Source organism: Muscardinus avellanarius, assembly GCF_963383645.1.
Source record: "Muscardinus avellanarius genome assembly, chromosome: 18".
Lineage (NCBI taxonomy): Eukaryota > Metazoa > Chordata > Mammalia > Rodentia > Gliridae > Muscardinus > Muscardinus avellanarius.
Window position 1 is genome coordinate 47,250,905 of NC_137804.1, and position 19,694 is coordinate 47,270,598.

Sequence of the window (19,694 nt, forward strand, 5' to 3'; positions counted from 1 at the left end):
TAGAGCTGAAGGCTAGGAAGATTCTTGACCTTTACACCCAGTATGTGCGCTGCCTGAGACAGGGAGGTGCCATGTGGCTAAGAAATGAATATGTCAGAACAAAGGACAGATATAATAAATGTGTAAGTGTGAAAGAAAGGAAATATGGTGAGAATAAGAAAGCATTTTTGTATGAAGAAGAGCTTATCCTAAGATTGTCCCAAATGGGAAAGAGAGAATCAGGGTAATCAGAAAAGAAAAGGAAGTTGCAGAGGGTTTGTGATAGGAAAATGGATTATAAAAAGAGGAATAGGCTTCTAATGAGCCTATCGTTTGAGGAAAAGTGCTCAGCAGCTAGAGAAGTACATCTGACAACTAAATCTAAAAACTTCATGTTACTTTTTGGTGTTTATCTGCTCAACTGCGTTGTGAGCTTGTTTAAGCTTTCAGACTTTGGATGGCAACGCAGACGAAACTGGGGAGACCTCCATCACATCCCCTTGGATCACCATATCTCCCCATGCCAGCCATATGGACTAAGCCCTAGAAACGGAAAGTTCTGAAAAGTTATAGGAGATTCCATGAGAGGCCATATTCTCCAAGCCCTGGGCGTGCCTGTGCCTTCTGGAATTTGCCCTTTGGAGCTGCCTGTCTGCAAGGGCAGGGGGCTCAAGGACAGGGGGCTGGATTTGGTCACAAGATCGGGAGCTAATCTTGAATGCCGGACTAGTGTCTTTTTACTTTGTTTACATGTCCTTCACTATTGTTTTGTGGTGATTACACTTCTCTTCTTTTTTTTTAAACTATTAATCTCACTGGTGAAGGATATAAATTTTCCTGGGTTCTTGTAATAACGTGTCAATTGCACTAGAGGCATTTGTCCATGTCAGATTCTTTCCCGGAGAGGAATCTCCAGTTTTAGCGCTGGGAATAGGAACTTAAAGGAGTTTATTTCATAAAAAGGGAAAAAATCGCTGCAGATAAGTGGCTGCAGAACTGCACCCGAAGCCTCTGCACACCTTTCTGAGAAAACTTGGTCCCGAATGTACTCAATGGCCATATTCAGTGCTGGGCATATTATTCCCAATTAAGCCAGTATGTCACAAAAGTTACCTTATTTTCTTCCCTGGAATGTTCCAGATCTCACAGCCTTTTCTTAAGGGTAGTGTTGAGGTCATGTGACTGATGCCCAAGTGTGCCCATTTTAAGGATATATAGGAGAATTAGAAATGAGGAATTTACGGCTGGCTCCTCAGTTCATTTTGAGTTAAGTTATGCATATGAGAGAAGATGAAGATTCACTGAGGAACTTAATATTTAGTTGGGGGACGAAGAATGTTAATCAAAGATAAGAAATTTTCAGTTAAAAGTTTTGTCCAAAAGTTCAGTTACATAAGCAGGAATGAGTTCAAGAGATGGGTTGTACATCCCAGTCACTACAGCTAAAAACAATGTATCAACTTATGCACACTGATTCTTTTTTTTTTTATTGGTTCACTGTATTCATACATCATAGTGGGATACAAACTTTTGTAGACATACATGCACACATCGCCCAGTCAGCCTCCACCCGATCCCCACCCCATTCCCTCCCCATCCCTCCTTCCCATTCTTGGCTTAGTGGTTGACATCTAGTATTATAGCAATTTATCCAAAATTAAAAATGATAATTTCACATAACAGTTTCATTTGTCTGATACCAAGCTTTTGATGACTTAAAGATAACATTTCAATATTTCTTTTTGCTTACTTTCTTACCAGAAAATATTTTTTTCTATTTTTTTTTAGGTGAAACTATCATATATTTATATATTCATTTTTCAGAAAAAAAATCTATTTTAATATGGAATATGGACTCTAGATACCCAAAACGATCTTGAAAAAGAACAAAGGTAGAAGATATATATTTTCTGATTTCAAACCATATAAAGCTACAATAATTGAAACAGTGTAGTACTATTCTAAAGGCAGATATATAAACCATTGGAGTTAAATAAAAGCCTAGAGCTAAATTCTTCCCTATATCGTCAAGTTATTTTTGAAAAGGTTTCCACGAACATTTGTTGGAGGAAATACTAATCTTTTAACTAAATATTGTTGAAAAATAATAATTACATGCAAAATAATAAAATTGGACCCTTACCTTATCCCATATACAAATATTAACTCAAAATAGATAAAAGACCTAAATATAAATCTTGACTATAAACTTTTAGAAGAAAATTTGGGTCATAAAACCTCACAACATTGAAATTGGCAGTGATTTCTTGGATATGATTTCAATGGCACAGGCAACAGAAGAGTATACAATCTCCCTAAAAATTAAAAAAAATATTGTATATCCAAAGACAATGTAAACAGAGTTGAAAGTTACTAATAGAATTGGATAAAATATTTCCAAATGCTATATCTGAAGGTATATTAATATTCCAGTTAGACATCCTAAAAATTAACAACAATAAAGGCAAAGAATACAATTTAGAGATAGGTAAAAGACTAACATAATGAATCTCCACAGATAACCAATCTTAGTTGTCTGTTGGATGGAAAATCTTGTTTCTCTGGTTCTGGTGTGTGTTACCTATTTCATCTTTGTAGTTAATCTCTTTGAGTATTTTCTCTAGCGCTGGTTTTGAAGACATAAATTCCTTCAGTTTCTGTTTGTCATGGAAGCTTCTTATTTTTCCATCTAATTTTATAAAAAGTTTTGCTGGGTAGGAAATTTTTGGCTGGAAGTTGTTTTCTTTCAGAGTTTGGAACATGTTACTCCAAGCCCTTCTGGCTCTCATGACTTGGTTTGGGAAGTCTGGAGTGATTCTAATTGGTTTGCCTCTGAATGTCACTTGGCCCTTTGTTTTTGTTGCCTTTAAGATTCTCTGCTTGGCTTCCACATTGGTTATTTTGACAATTAAGTGGCATGGGGATCCTCTTCTCCGATCCTGTCTAAAGGGAGTTCTATAAGTTTCGTGGACCTGTGTATCAACCTCTTGCTGTATGTTTGGAAAATTTTCTGTTATTACTTCCTTGAAGAGATTGTTGATCCCTTTGGTTTCACTTTCTTTTCCCTCCTCTATTCCAATTATTCTTAGGTTAGCTCTCTTAAAATGGGCCCATATTTCTTCAATGTCAGATTCCTGCTGTCGGATATTTTTTTCTAGATTAGAAACTATGAGTTCATTTTTGGAATGATCATCTTCTAAGAGCGAGATTCTGTTCTCCATGTGTTCTAATCGGTTGTTCATGCTTTGAATTGAGGCCTTTACTTCATTAATTGCATCCTTTATCTCTTTTTGGCTCTCTCTGAGTTCTTTTCGAAGCACCTCTATTATTTCTACAGTTATTTTCCTGATTTGATCTTCTAGAAATCTCTGATTTTCTGTTTTATCGGGTTCTGATGTTGTGGGGTTGTGGGCATTCATTGCTCCATTGTTATTCCTCTTTCCCATGATTTCTGAAGTTTGTGCCTTCTCTGGGTTCTTCCCTTGGGTCACTATGTCTTCGCTTAAGGTGCTCTGGATCTTGAGTCTGTAGTATCTCTGATTCCACTACTCCTTTACTGGGTTGTATCACAGAGTCTCCGACCCCGGGAGTCGATAGAGGCTGCTTTAGACTATGGGGGGTGGGTGCCAGGTTGGGCGTTCTCCTATGGTGTGACATCTCTGCCACTGCCATTCCCCAACTGGGTCAAGTCCCAGGGTGTACAGTACTGGGATTTCTCCTCTGTGGCCCGCAATTTGACTCACTGTTCTTCAGTATGCAGAGGTAGCTGTACTGGACTCGGTGAATTCACTGCTGCTGCCGCCGGTGGCAATATGGCGCCGCTGCCACGCCCTCGGTTGTGAGGCTGGCATATTTTTTCTTTTCTGGTTTTGAGTTCCACTCTGAGTCCCTGCAGCATGTGCTGAGCTCAGCCACTGGGAGCTTTAGATGCTCCGTGCGCCGAAAGTTCCCGCCTGGCTGTTCTGCAGCGGCTCACCTCGGCTTGCTGTAGTTGTCCCCGCACTATGATTCTTATCTGTTATCTGGGTTCTTTGGAGGATGAGATTAGAGGATCACAGGTTTGCGGATAGCCTCAGCATCTTAGCCAGGTCTTCAGCAACTTTCCAAGACTCCATTTCAAAAGAAAAAATAAAAAAGGTTGTGAATGTAACTTACAGGTATAATATCCAGTATCAAGAAAAAAACCCCCACCAAACCCTCAAACAAAACCAATACACCAAGAGCATGTATGCTGTATCACAATGCACCACACTGTATGGATTATTGCAATCATACTGCATGAAATGCCCTAATAAAAGCATTCAAATTAAAAATCAATCTATTATCAGAGAGCAGATCTTAAGTGTTCTCACTGTAGAAAGAGAAAGGTATGCAAGGTCTCCAGAAATTCCACAATATATAGTTGTCTCAAAATATCTCACATATCATAAATATAAGCATTTTATGACTATTTATATTTTTAAAAATAAAAATTGGAAAACTATGTACAGAAGGTTTTCCATGAAGAGTGTTTGTGACAAAAAAAGAGATATCAACACTAGATGAATATGGGGTAAAGCACTGAGTTTTCTTAGTTGTGGCTTTTTACAGGTCTCAGTAAGTTGCTGAGAGCTTGGCTAAGTGGCTGATGCTGGAACCTGTGATGCTCTGGTCTCAGCCTCCCAGGTACTGAGATGACAGTTTTGCAACATCACTCCCAACTGCAGACAATTTCTGGGATGGTTACTGATTCCATCGTGATTATTGAGGTTGCCTTTGACTTTAACATAAATTTTATCTACTTTCTTCTCTTTTGCCACCTGCCAATTCAGACACAGGACACTTTTGTGTAATGATTATGTATTAGGCATGATGCTAACCTTCTTAACTAAAAATTACTTAGAGAACTGAGCATGGTAGCAACACCTGTCATCCCAGTACCTGGGAGGCTGAGACCAGAGGATTGCAGGTTTGAGGCCAATCCAGCAACGTAGTGAAATGTTATTTCCAAATAAAAACTAAAAAAGGCTGGGAGTGTGAAATGTCCCTGGGCTCAAACCCTACTCCCAATATTTTCTACTTAGTTGAATTTATATAGTTTTCACCTTAGATTTTTAGACTTGAACACAGTGTGGTAAAGGTTTTTATTGAGACAATTGTTGGTCTCTACTCTGAATCACATGTCCAGGGTCCATGACCCCTGCTCACTCACATTCAGTTAGTACTCAAAGCTGTACTGAGAATTTGGTGGAATAAGACCATCATGCCACAGGGACTCCTGCTCACCCTGTCCTTTCCCTCAGGGCAGTGGACTGTTGCCAAGTCTAAACTTCTGGGATCTCAGCAATCAGGGCTGCTGTGGTCCTCAGAGCCCTGCTGGACCATGATGAAATCATGATGGGTGTTTAGAAGCCGAGGCACAAACATGTTTTTGCCAAGTGTTTTCATCAGGATGGAGGTGACAGGTGTAGAGCCCCGGGCAGTGGGTCCCCAAGCTCCTGGATGGGACAGCAGCAGAGCCATGAAATGACAGGGCACCACAGCTGCTGTAACCACAGCCAGAAGTTGCAGGTGTGAATTGCATGACTCTCTTTGTGCCCCCTTTCCTTCTCGCTGTGTCTCTGCTGAGAAGCCTGCTGCACAATTTATACAAGTCCAGGACATCTGGCAACAACGAGACGCCATTGTGTCCGCACAGACGACACCTGGATCCTGCTCCTCACCTGAGCAGATCAGACTGAAAGCAGCACTGTCCATGTATGGGGGAGCTTGAGATGTCCTTCTCTCTGTCTCTCTTCTTCCTGATTCTGCAGCTCATGCTCACGTCCTCATCCTCCAAGGAAGATGCTTTCACGATGTGTTGGAAATACCGGAGGCCTAATATCCAGAAAGAAGGAGACCTGGTGCTGGGGCTCTTTTTCCAACTTTATTATGCAACACAGGAGTCCTCCATGAACTGGTAATCTTCTTTAATAAAATCAAAGGGCAGGGAACCTGCTATATAAGTTCCACTCTCAACCAGTGCTATGCTTGGCCATGGCTGTGCCAATTTCTGTGTGTTTAATGTCTTCTTTTTTGGCACTTGGGATTGGATCCAGGGGCATTCTTCCTCTGAGCTACACCCCAGTTCTATTTTTAATTCTTTATTTAGAAACAGGGTCTCACAGTGTTGCAGAGGGCCTCCTTAAGAAACCAGGGCTGTCTGCAAGCCACGATCCTCCTGTCTTAGCCTCCCCAAAACTGCAATTACAAGCTTTTCCTCCATGCTGGGTTACTGCTAATAGTGCTGGGGTGTTTTTTTTTTACAAGTAGAAAGCCCCTAGGCTCAATCTCCAGTGCCACAGGAAAAATAAAATGTTTGGAACACAAAGAGAAAATGTTGATACCTAGAAAAATTAATTGTAGGTCCTGAATAATGTGTTCATGATTGAAGAAAAACATTATGACTGGCTAGCTCTCTTAAGTGTCTGTGGATTAGATTATAGTTGCTCTGTACCACATGAGCTGCTCAGAATTCCTCTGGGAAACCTGAGAAAGGGTAAACTGTTCCCAAAGCTTTGGTCAGCAGGCAGGGAAGAGGCTGGCTAAGGATTCCTGAACACAGGGAGAACCAGCACTGCTTGTGGCTTGGTTCTGCTCTAAAAGGAAAAGGAGAAAAGGTTTGTCTGAGCGGGCTTCTTGGCTCATGGCTATCATCTCAGCATTTGGGAGACAGAGACAGAAAAATCACAGGTTCAATGCAGGTCTCAGAAACTTAGTGAAACTCTTGGTACTCTACCGAGACCTATTTTCAAGAAAAAACTATTATGTGGAGAGGGTGTGGCTCAACAGTAGAAAGCCTAGGTTCTGCTTGGGTTCAATCCTCAGCATCATAAAACAAGAGGGTTTATGAAGAATGGTGTGAGCCACATTCACTCATTTCCCTAACAACTTCCTGCTCCTGTTGTACTCATCAATGCACTTCAAATTTATAGAAACTTCAGCAAAGTGGTCCAGTTGATAGCAATAGCATCCAGCACATCTCCACCTCAGCCCACTCCATTTTTCTCACAAATTTCTCAATGTTAAGGACACAGTTTGCTTCTCAAAATCCAAGAGCCATTTCAAGATCATCCTGAGCCCTGGGAACCTTACTCACAAAGGGTCCAAAGGCCAGGGCCACCTCTGCATTGCCTCCTGGATCTAGCCTGTCTGGTGGTGATGCTGGCTCAGGACACAGCCATGAACCTCCTGACCTCACCTTCTCTCTGATGCTGCTCCTCTGTCCAGGTGGCTTTGGAAGAAATACCAACACGTGCTGGCCTTTTACTTCACCATCAAGGAGATCAACAGGGACCCACACCTGCTCCCCAACCTGACCTTGGGGTTTCAGCTTTACAATGTCTACTCCAGTGAACACAGGACCCTTCGTGACACTCTGAGGTGGCTGTCTGGTGGTGACGTGATTCTCCCCAACTACGTGTGCAAGAGCAAGTACAGTCCTGTTGCCGCCATTGCTGGGACCTCGCCAACGTTTTCAGCTGAGATTGGAGCCGTGTTGCAGCTCTACAGAACCCCTCAGGTAAGTTGGCCAAGAATTTTGTAAAGAAATGTGCAGATTTCCCCTAGTGTTTGTCCCTAATGTGTGATCGAAACAAAGTGGAATTTGAGTGTTTATCACTCATGAGGGTTCAGGTGATTGGGTCTCAGTGAATTCCCAAACTCTTGAGACTATCATTAGTGTGAGGAGAAAGATGAAGAAGGAGCTCTGGCTATTAAGCATCTATGTGAGCAGGACATGGAGCTCACCTGTGATCCCAGTACTTGGGAGGCTGTGGGAGCAGGACCACAGATTGGAGACCAGGCTCAGCAAAATAATGAGATGCTAAGGAAACTCAGGGAGATCCTATTTCCAAATGAAAAATGGTCCATTTTTAGGAATGTAGCTCAGAGGTAGAATGCCCTTGAGCTCAATCCCCAATGCAAATAAATAAATAAATAAATAAATAAATAAATAAGTCTCAACAATGTATTTGTCTCCCACAAACTGGGAAGATTGACTCTCGACAGCTCAATTCTGTGAGCCTCCTAGGAATGTTCACAGCATAGGGATTGTCCACACAGGACTTGACAACTTCAGACACCTCCACCAGAGAATGTCAGGTGTGGCGAGAGCAGCCCCTGGGCATCTGTCTGGCATTTGGGGCAATAATATTGTCCATTCTGCCTCTAAGGATTCCAAGGAGAGCAGAGGCTCAGAGACATGTGTACTGGCACTTACACACAACCTCTGTCCAGCCTGCCTAACTCCCATTCATCCAAGACTATCTCTTGAGAGCCCACCTAGTGACATTCACCCTAATATATATGTGATTTGGAATTCACTGTTACAGAACCAGCCAGCTGTAGAAGTGAGATATAACTGGATGAGGTGGTTCTGGGCCTAGTCTTGGGAACTGTGTCTGTTCCTGGATCTCCCATCTCACTTGATGCTTTCCCCTGCCATGAGCTGTGATTTCTGTCCCTCTGCCATGTCTTATCACCAAAGTCTCTGACTTGGAGACATCTGATCATGGATAGAGGAATGGCAACTCCAGAACTTATAAATCTGTGAACCTAGTAGACCTTTCCTCATCTCAGCTGTGTTCATCAGGTACTTTGGTCAGAATGATGACAGAGGTGAGGAATCAGACATACCCACGTCACTGCTTCTTTGCAGGAAGCTCTGGAGACACTTCTAACACTCAGGATGGTGTCACTGCCAAATACAGGCAGTAGCTTAGCAGCATTGTGTTCAGGGAGAAGTAAGTTTGAGAAAACCAGAGAGTGTAAATGGAAGTAATCCTCTAGATGACCTCAGTCCTTGTGTTCATAAATGAAGTCCAGACTACCAGGAGGTCAGTGTAGTAAGAAATCATTTTATAATTGGTGTGCACAGGCAGCATGGGTCGCTGGTGCTGACTCTGTTCCACAAGAGCAAAATACAACCTGCTACCTCAGCACTGCACCCCATGCCATACCTCCTCATTCCCAGTCGGGAGGTTGAAGCAGTTGCAGATTTCGCCTTTCTATTTGTTTGCCTTTTTAAATTGTGGTACTGTTTTTTTTTATAACAATTTTTTTATTGAACATAAATAGTATACATTTACACTATATTTGGTGCCCTACCAAGCCAAACAAACAAACAAAAAAAAAAGTATGGTCTGGGAGTGTAGCCCGGAAGTAGAAGGGCTTCCAGGAACCCCAGTACCACCAAAAATAAATAAATAAATAAATAAATAAATAAATAAATAAATAAATAATAAAAAAATAAATTGTGGTACTGTGCACCAAACCAGGGGCATTCTCCTTCTAAGTAACACACCAACACATTTTATTTTAATTTTGATTCAGAGCCTAACTAAGTTGCAGAGGCTGACTGAGAACCTGCGATCCACTTTCTCAGTCAACCAAGTACAGGGATTATGATTGATTGTCAGTGTGTGTCCTCTTCACTTTTTAAAGGTAAGAACACTCAGATATACAGTGTTCTCTGTGCCCACAACGAACAAACAGATAGGGTCGATAGGTCTTCCCCTCCACTCGAAATTATTTTATTCAGTTGAATTTCTCTCTCTCTCTCTTTCTCTCTCTCTCTCTTCTGTCTCTCTCTCTCTCTTGCTCTCGCTTTCTCTCCTTCTACTTTTCCTTCTCCCTCTCCCTTTCCCTTTTTCTCTTTCTCTGATTTGAACCCAGGGAGATTCTATTCCAGGACAGAGAACCTCCACTTTTTGTTATTTTTTTGGGGGGGGGGCACTAGAGATTGAACTCAGAAGCAGTCTACCTTCAAACTATACCCCCAAGTTTACTTTTTATTCTTTATTTTAAAACAAGGTCTCACTGAGTTGCAGAGGGCCTCCCTAACTAGTTGATGCTGTCTGAGTACCACGATCCTCCTGTCTCAGCCTCCCAAGTGTTGCAATTACAAATGTGTGCCACCAAATGTGTGCCAACACACCTGGCTCATTTTTTCTTTGAAACAGGGCCTTCCTAATTTGCTGATGCTGGTTCCAATGTGCAATCCCCCTGTCTGAGCCCCACAACCACAGAGGTCACTGATGTGTGCAACTTTGCCTGGCTGAATAGCCCTGTAATGGAAAGAATTGTCTAATTCCTTTCTCAGGAAAGACAACCCCAAGGCCCAAGAAACTCAGATGCCATACCTCCTCATTCCCAGGCAGGAGGTTGAAGCAGTTACAGATTTTGCCCTTCCATTTGTTTGCCTTTTTAAATTGTGGTACTGTGCACCAAAACCAGGGGCATTCTCCTTCTAAGTAACACACCAAGACACATTATATTTTTATTTTGAATCAGAGCCTAACTAAGTTGCAGAGGCTGACTGAGAACCTGTGATCCTCCTTTCTCAGTCAACCAAGTACAGGGATAATGATTGTATGTCAGTGTGTGTCCTCTTCCCTTTTTACAGGTAAGAACACTCAGACATAGTGTTTTCTATGCCCACAATGAGCTAACACATAAGGTCTATAGGTCTTCCCCTCCACTCAAAAGTATTTAAAGTATTTTTTTTATTCAGTTGAATTTCTCTCTCTCTCCTCTCTCTCTCTCTCTCTCTCTCTCTCTCTCTCTCTCTCTCTCTCTCTCTCTCTCTCTCTCTCTCTTCTTTTCCTCTCCCTCTCCCTTTCTCTCTTTCTCTAATTTGTCTTGGGGAGATTCTATTCCAGGAAAGAGAAACTGCATTTTTTGTTATTTTTTTGGCATTGGAGATTGAACTAAGTAGCATTCTACCTTCAAACTATACCCCCAAATTTATTTTTTATTCTTTGTTTAGAATCATGGTCTCACTGAGTTGCAGAGGGTTTCACTACATAGTTGAGGCTGTCTGAGAAATGTGATGCTCCTATCTCAGACTCCGAAGTGTTGCAATTACAAATGTGTGCCCCCAAACCTGGCTCATTTTTTTCTTTGAAACAGGGCCTTGACAATTTGCTGGTGCTGGTCTCCAATGTGCCATCCTCCTGTCTGAGCCTCACAACCAGAGGTCACTGATGTGTGTAACTTTGCTTGTCTGATTAGCCCTGTAATGTACAGATATCTAATTCCTTTCTCAGGCAGACAACCCCAAGGCCCAATAAACTCAGAATCAATCATATTTTGTTTGCTTGCTCAGGTCACGTATGGACGTTTTGATCCCATGCTAAGTGACAAAGACCAGTTCCCATCACTCTACCAGATGGCCCCGGAGGACAGCTCTCTGGTCCATGCAATGGTGTCATTACTGCTACATTTTGGCTGGACTTGGGTGGCGATCTTCATATCTGATGACTTGAAAGGAGAACAGTTCCTTCAGGCTCTGAATGTGGAAATGGTGAAGAAAGATATCTGTGTGGCCTTAACAGAAAGGCTCCCCGCCCTTAAGAAAGCATATACAACAAGTGTCCCTTCTGCCCTGAGGAGGCTCAGCATTCCACCTGCAAACGTGCATATACTCTACGGAGAAGCAGAGAGTCTCATCATAGTGGACCTCATGGCATCGTTCTTTCTCACCACAGGGAAGGTGTGGATCATGGCAGACAAGTGGGACATCACTGTGTTAGAGATGATGCATATACTCAATTCTTTCCATGGAAGCTTCTCATTTTCAGAACACAAGCGAGAAATCCCTGGCTTCCAAAACTTTCTTAAGACTGTCAACCCTTCTCAGTACCCAGATGATTTTATCTTCAGTAAATATTGGACTTCCCATTTTAACTGCTCACACACTGGGCCATCATGTGGGAAAATTTTTGAGTGTGGACCAAATACCTCCTTGGAGTCTTTGACAGGAGATATCGACATGATGACCTTATCTGACTCCAGTTATTTCCTCTATAATGGTGTGTATGCCGTGGCCCACGTCCTCCATGAGGTGCTTGTTGAGAGAATAGCACAGGGATCTACAGAGGATGCAGAGCATCCCAGGCCCCCTCCATGGCAGGTAAGGCTTCTCCATGAGCAGGCAAGGGCTGAGCACCTGCTGGTACCTGTGGAACCATAGTGAGGGGCATCATGACTGTGTTTTCATCTTAGATTAGCAGGATCCAGCAAGAAGGAACATAGGCACCTTCACACTGGCTCTAGGTGTAGTTGGAACTGTTACCCATGTGGGGAGAATTCTGCTCCTGGGAGCTTCCATCTCAGACTATTTAATTAGAAAACTGATCCAGGAAAGCATTTTCTATTGCAGGAAGAAATGCTTTCCAATATGTGAACACAACTTGTAAATAAGTGGGTGATTAAAATTGCTTTAATCTGTATGATTTTTAGAATGTATCTAATGTGGGGAGACATAGACTCAGTGCCATGTCTGATTCTGGGTACTTTGCATCGAGAAAGTAGACTCTACAAATTGAGGCTCTATTACTCTATATCACTATTACATATAAGTTATGAGTCTGGAAAATGAATTGTTCTTAAGCCTCCTCCTCTGCTTTCTCTTTCTCCTCCATCTTACCGTTCCATATAATTTTCGAAGACTGAACACCCCCAGCCTTTTAAATGTTTTTAAATGTCTCTCAATTTTTATATTAATTTTGAAACATGGTTTCAAAAGTTTTTGAGAGCCTCACTCAGAGGCTGAGGTGGGCATTGAACCTTAGATCCTCCTGTCTCAGCCTCCCAAATACTTGGTGACAGGAATGTGCCATTGCATCCAGTTTAGACATTATTATTTTTCTCAAACCTATAAAAGTAACTGGAATGTAGCTTTTGGCTCCACTTCTAAGTAGGAGACCATGGATGCTTCCTATCATCTCAGACTGCCCTCCAGATTTGAGATGGATGTTTATCTATTTTAATCCTAACTGATCTGAATCTTTAGTCTGTGTATGAAATACATTTATCAACTCATTAATAATAATCAACACCACTATTCAGATTTCTGGAATATCTAAATAAGTTTACTTTGTATACAAAGGCAAATATGTAAAAAGAAATGTCAGAAAGTCTCATTTACCATCTAATTTCTATTTTTCCTATAATAATATTCAATGTGCCATTTGGTTTTTATGAGAAGTTGCTACTTAGAAAAGGAGGTCACTGTGTCCAGGTGGACTGCAAAGGTATGCCACCACACCCGGAATTCCTTCAGTTTTGATGAGGTGTGACATGCACACACCAGTCTTCCCTCCCCAGTATGCAGTTTCTAAAAAGCCCCACCACACTTGTGTCCTACTAAGTTCAAGGATTAGCTTCCAAGCTGCTCCATATAGGCTTTGCTGGTCAGGGTTGTGGCAGATCCTCTGCCAGTACCACCCTCTTGACACATCTTACAATCCCTGGACTCCAGGGCTCTACCTCTGTGCCCATGAGAGAGCTCTTCCTTCCCTAGAGGCCACGAGAGGTGACCATTGAAACATACTGACCAGTATCTTTCCCCAGAAGGAATTGAGCCTAGGGAGGTAGGAAGGACTGCCTAGGAATTAAGGGCTTCCCACCTTCCATTTGTATGTACACCTCATTGCCACATCAATGCCTCTCCTCCAGCTCCATCCACTCCTGAAGAAACTCCAGTTTACCAACAATGCGGGGCAGCTCATATCCTTAGACAAGAAAGGAAACCACGGGGCCACGTATGATATCCAGAACGCTGTGAATTTCCCTGGTGGTCTTGGGTTGCTGGTTAAAGTAGGGGAGTTTGCCTCTGGGAGTCCACTCCATCAAGGCTTGGTCATCAATGAAGAGATCATAGAGTGGCCTATTGGCTTCACACAGGTATGATTCTGTTTCCTTATTGAATAAACAAAGAGGATCATGAGTATAGTTGGGGCCAGGTGTGATGGAACATGTGTGCAATCCTAGTAACTTGGTATGCTGATACAGAAAGATTGCAGGTTCCAGGACAGCCTGAACAACATAGCAAAACTGTTCAAAGACAAAAGTAAAAGGAAACACAAACATAAAAATAAAATAGGGCTAGCTCAGTTGTAGACTTTCCCTGGCTTCAATCAGTAGCACCACAGTAAAAATGAATTGATAAATAAAAAATAAATAAACAAACAAGGTCTTGAAAAGCTCAGGGGTATAGCTCTTGCCTGGCTTGCTCAAGGCTCTGGGTTCAATCCCAATTGCTGCAAAAGTAGTTAAGTAAAAAGAGTCCTGAGGTGATGCCAATTGTGAATTCTTTATCTTAGCACCAAGTGGTGTGTCACACAATCTGAGGTTCTCTTTAGATTTGATGTAGAGATAGATATAGAGATAGATAGAAAAAGACTGAGAGAAAGAGAGAGAGAGAGAGAGAGAGAGAGAGAGAGAGAGAGAGAGAGAGAGAGAGAGAGAGAGAGGAAGTCCACAATCCCCATCAAAGATGCAACTCTATAATATTCTCAGGCATACAGGCTGAAAGATCACAGAGAATCTCATACAGAAAGGAGGTTACATAAGAAGAGAGAAGCCTGGGTGTGTGGCTGGTGATGTCTAAACCCAACATGATCCTGTGCCATGGTAACATTTGGTAATAACTTACAAGAGACAGCAGTTCATCATAGGAGCCTGAATCAGGTGTCCCTGTAGAATCCCATGGTGACCTTTGGTGTTACAAGGGATGACCTTCTATTTCAGATCAAAGTTCTTTCTTATGAGGAGAGAGATTCTGACTTACTGTTAAAGTAGATAATAACACAGCACACTCTAACCATCACCTGGTTTCCCTCAGATGCCTCAGTCTGTGTGCAGCCAGAGCTGTGGCCCAGGATTCAGGAGAATCCCCCAGGAAGGAAGACCAGTCTGCTGTTTTACCTGTGTTCTATGCCCAGGGGGACACATTTCCAATAAAACAGGTAAATTTCACAGCCACCCTACAGTAATCATCTCTGTCACATTTCTCAGGGATGGAGGTGCTGTATGGTATAAGAAGTTGGCCTCTGAGTTGAGCATGTACCAGGAAAGCTTTCCCATGATGGCTCTGGGTCAGTGTTATAAGCATGGCAGTCCTCTTGTCATGAAAAGACTCAGGGTTGTGGAAAGGGACTTGGTGACATGACTGAGCCACAGGAGAAGCCACCAGGACCCACAGTGAGCTCAGTGTCCCTGGGAGCTTGGGTTCAGTATTCTCCAGCTCAGAGAAAGAATAGAGAAGCTCAGAGAAGGCTCCTCGGCTGCATCTTTGCCCCCAAGTGCTACCCCAAGCTCAGGGGTTGCTCTTGAACATCACGAGCATCCTGTCCTCACAGTAACATTGCAGTGGTGACCATGGACTTAGATGTGACAAAGAGGACAAATCAATAACTATTAACTGCTGATTTTCCCCCTCCAGATGCAGAGCAGTGTACCCAGTGCCCCCTGTATGAGTTCCCAAATACAGAGAAGAGTCTCTGTCTCCCAAAGTTGGTGGCATTCCTGGCTTATGAGGAGCCCTTGGGGATGGCTCTGGCCTGTGCTGCTCTGGGCTTCTCTGCGCTCACAGCTGGAGTTCTTGGGGTCTTTGTGAAGCACAGAGACTCTGCCATTGTCAAGGCCAACAACCGCACTCTCAGCTACGTCCTGCTCATCTCCCTTGCCTTCTGTTTCTTCTGCTCTTTGCTCTTCATTGGCCATCCCAACATGGCGACCTGCATCCTCCAGCAGATTACGTTTGGAGTTGGGTTCACTGTGGCTGTTTCCACTGTCTTGGCCAAAACGGTTACTGTGGTTCTGGCCTTCAAGGCCACTGGTCCTAGGAGAAGGATGAGGCAGCTCCTGGTGTCAGGGGCTCTTAATTTCATCATCCCCATCTGCTCCCTGATTCAAGTGATGCTGTGTGCAATCTGGCTGGGAACGTCTCCTCCCTTTATTGACACTGATGCACACTCTGAACATGGCCACATCTTCATTGTGTGCAACAAGGGCTCAGTCACTGCCTTCTACTGTGTTTTGGGATACCTGGGTGCCCTGGCCATGGGGAGCTTCACTGTGGCTTTCCTGGCCAGGAACCTGCCTGACACCTTCAACAAAGCCAAGTTCCTGACCTTCAGCACGCTGCTGTTCTGCAGTGTCTGGGTCACCTTCCTCCCTGTCTACCATAGCAGCAAGGGGAAGGCCATGGTGGCCGTGGAGGTCTTCTCCATCTTGGCCTCCAGTGCGGGGCTCCTGGGCTGCATCTTTGCCCCCAAGTGCTACATCATTCTCCTAAGACCTGAGAAGAACTCTCTGAAAGGTCTGAAGGACAGAAGTTCTAGGAGAAATAAGATTTCTGAGGACTTTTCTCATAAATCTCCCTCTCTTTTTTAAAGATCTAGCCTGGTTGTGAGTTTTGGTAATGTCTTCCTGTCTTCCTCCTCCTTCTAGATACTGAGGATTGAGCCCAGGGGCATTCTACCTCTGAGCTACATTCCAAGTTTTGTTTTTTTGTTTTGAAACTGGTCTCTGTAAGTTGCTGAGAGCCTTGCTAAGTTGCTGAAGCTGTCATGGTACTCGTGATGCTCTGGTTGCAGCCTCCCAGGTACTGGGATGACAGGTGTTTGCCACCACATCTGGCTGCAGAGATTTTCTGGGATGATCATTAATTCCATAAAATTGCTCAGGTTTCCTTTGAATCTAACTGTAACATTAACTTTATCAACTTTTTTCTTTTGTGCTGCCTGCATATTCAGAAGTAGGACATCTTTCTCTAATGAATTATGTAGTATGCATAAAACCTATTTGCTCCTTACCTAAATATTACTTAGACAGCCCACCATGATGGCACACACCTGTCTTCCCAGTACTTGGGAGGCTGAGATAGGATGATCACAAGTTTCAGGTCAATCTCAGCAACTTAGTGAGGTGCTTTTTTCAAATGAAAAATAAAAAGGGTTGAATCGCCCCTGGGCTCAACTCTTGGTCCCATCAGTTTTTATTTAGTTGAATTTTTATAGTTCTGACCTTAGATTTTTATTCATTTTTATTCACTGTGCTCTGAGTTTTCACTGAGACAATTATTTTGCATCCACACTGAATTCTGAGTCCTGGACCCGTGCCCCCTGCTTGCTCACCTGGAGTAAGCAGTCACGGAACACGCGGCAGCTATGGTTTCGTGGAACAAGAGCATCATGCCACAGAAGCCATGGGAGGCTTTCATCATATCAGGATTTATTATGTCAGGAGGCGAGGGCCACGTTTGTGTGGGCAGAGTGGAGAGAGGAGGCATAGGAGAGGCCCGGGTGGCTCTGGCCTCTTTTTGTGAAGAGTCTGCCAAGGCCTCCTCCTTCATCTTATTCTGGGATCTGGGTACACTTCTTGCCAGACCTTTGGTTCTGGGATAAAATTGTGGGGTCCCAGGTAGCTGTGTCCTGAGAGGAGCACAGAGAAACCGAGAATTGATAAGTGAAAGTAGGCTCAGTTTGAAGTTTAAGTTGTTGCTTTGACAAAGCCAATTATCAATAAATGAGCATTAAATTATACATGTCATACAAGCAAGTCTAACAATTTAGGTCAAATAAGTGTGTTGGACAACACACAATTATATAAACTCAGAGCACTTTAATTAATTAGAAAAATAATATGATACAAATAAACACGGGGTGGAAAATAATGAATCAATTTCAGGAATTGAAGAGGAGATTCAAACGTTCATAGAATGGTTTGGAGTTTTGGGGATCCTCAGGGAGGGACAAGAGCAGGACCCTACTGGTCGCTGGATGATAGTGGTGCACACAGGCGGGCTGCTGTGGTGTGAGCAAAGTGCCCACGCTGCTTGTAGGAAGGCAGGTCTCTTCCTAGGACTTCATGGGCACTGTACAGCATCTTGGCAGGTTCCTCCAGGCTCCTCCAACACCATGAGACTCCTGTCAAAGTCAGAAATATATTGATGATGTGCATCCATCAGAGGAGAGGAGACAGTTCCTGACCCAGGGGTCTGATATCAACTGCAGCACAGATATGCTGGTCTGAGTCCTGTGCTGACCATCCAGACAAGTTTCTGAAGTTATAAGCTGGCAGAAATAAACAAATTAAACTCATAGTTTCTCAAGTTGTTTGATCTATTTGCTGGCATGTGTAAAAAAGTTGTTTATGAGTTTCTGAAAATTCTTTTATATTCCATACTCGATACTTCTTTGGCCAGTATTAAAAAATTGCTATGGTATTGATTTAAAAAAGTTAACAGCAGGCAGAGTCTGGGCTCTGGGCAGGCACTCAGGCAAGGAGAGGCAGCAGCTGGGCCTGGTACACTGCAGAGCTGCCCTCCCCTTGGCCCTTTGTCCCAATGATATCCATAGTAAGAATGTGGATGCAATTAAGCTTTAGCTTTAGAAATACATCGAAGAGATAAGTGCCTCTGTTTACCTCCTCTTTGGTGACCTGGCCTTTTTTTAAAAAAGCACCCATAGTTGATGGGCAAATGATACAGCCGAGCTTATACCAAAAAGATGGATCATTAAACTTTGCACTTAGTAGGTACACTGCCCAGAGACAAGAGGCACCACCTGCCAAGGAATAAGTTACTACACATTACCTTATTAACACCTATCATAACTTCCCAATTAATAAAATAAACTAACCCTGTATTTAAAAGCTGGGGACAGAGAGGTGGGCAGCCTTCCATTTGGGGAAGGCTTTTCTTCTCTTCCCTTTCTATTTCCTACTGACTGTGTAATAAAAATCTGTTGCAGCTGCACTGACCTATTAGTTTTAATTTCCCAATTCAATTTATCTATTTGAATTGAGGAAAAGAGCCCACAGTGCCATTACAACCGTAACACCTTCATGTGTTTGCTCAGTGCCATGCATGTTGTGATGGAGGTGGTTATATATCTACTGGGCAGGGCTGGGAAGAGCCACAGAAGGCAGAGCCCACCACAAGGGGACAGGGGAGACTTTCCCAGGAAGAGAGCATCTCCCAGCCCACTGACCTGAGTCCACGCAGTCAGCATAGAAGTCCTTTTGTTTTAGATATTTAAGACCATATATGCATGAGGACTTAGTGTCAGGTTTATCAGGGAGACCAGGTCAGGGTAAAACACTGGACCTCTGCTGGAGGAGGAGAACATACAAGGAAAAGCTACATTCTGATTGTCCCTGGAATGATCAAGATTTCACAACCATTTCTTCTGTGTGGTATATAGGTTGTGTGACTGATGCTCCAGTGTGCTCTTTTTTAGGATACACAGGAGTATTAGGAATTAGTATTTTATGTTTGGGTCTCCAGTTCATTATAATTAAGTTATGCAATATGATAGATAAAAGTTTACTGAGGAACTTAATATTCAGCTGTGGGGTTGTTTTATTAAAGGTAAGACATTTTTAGTTAAAAGTTCAGTCCAAAATTTCAGTTATATAAGGAAAAATGAGTCTAAGAAATGGGTTGTACATCCTAGTCACTACAGTTAAAAACAATAAAAACTCAAGCACAGTGTTGCATGCCTGTTATCCTGATCTTTGGGAGGTTAAGATTGGAGCATCACAGGTTTGAGGATAGCCTCAGCATCTTATCCCAGTCTTCCCTGAGACCCAATTTTAAAATAAAAATAAGGACTTCCTGGAAGATGGCAACCGAGAAAAGCAGCATTTATGAGTCCTGCTAAAACTCGATCTTTGTTGCCACAAAATCAGCGCTTTTCATAGTCAGAAAACACCATCAGCAGAGAAATAAAAAACGTAAACACAAGGGACAGGGAAAAAAAAGACTAGAAGAACAACTAGAGACCAGAAATCAAGCCTGCAATGCGGCAGCGGAGCCATGCCGGCACCATCTTCCCTCACAGCACCAGGCATAGAGAGGAAAGGTAAACAAGGTGCTGAAGTGAGCAGCTGCAGATCATTTGGGT

The 19,694-nt window shown here is 42.9% G+C and overlaps 1 protein-coding gene across 1 annotated transcript; it reads left to right on the top strand.

Annotated features, from left to right (window-relative positions):
* Window positions 1-5,732: 5,732 nt before the first annotated feature.
* LOC308276726 (vomeronasal type-2 receptor 116-like) lies at window positions 5,733-16,179 on the top strand (the record flags this gene model as incomplete). The annotated part of the gene is made up of 6 exons (XM_080715566.1): window positions 5,733-5,917; window positions 7,228-7,519; window positions 11,105-11,911; window positions 13,459-13,686; window positions 14,627-14,750; window positions 15,227-16,179. The coding sequence occupies 6 exons, from the start codon at window positions 5,733-5,735 to the stop codon at window positions 16,177-16,179; spliced, it is 2,589 nt and encodes an 862-aa protein (XP_080571692.1).
* Between the last annotated feature and the right edge of the window lie 3,515 nt (window positions 16,180-19,694).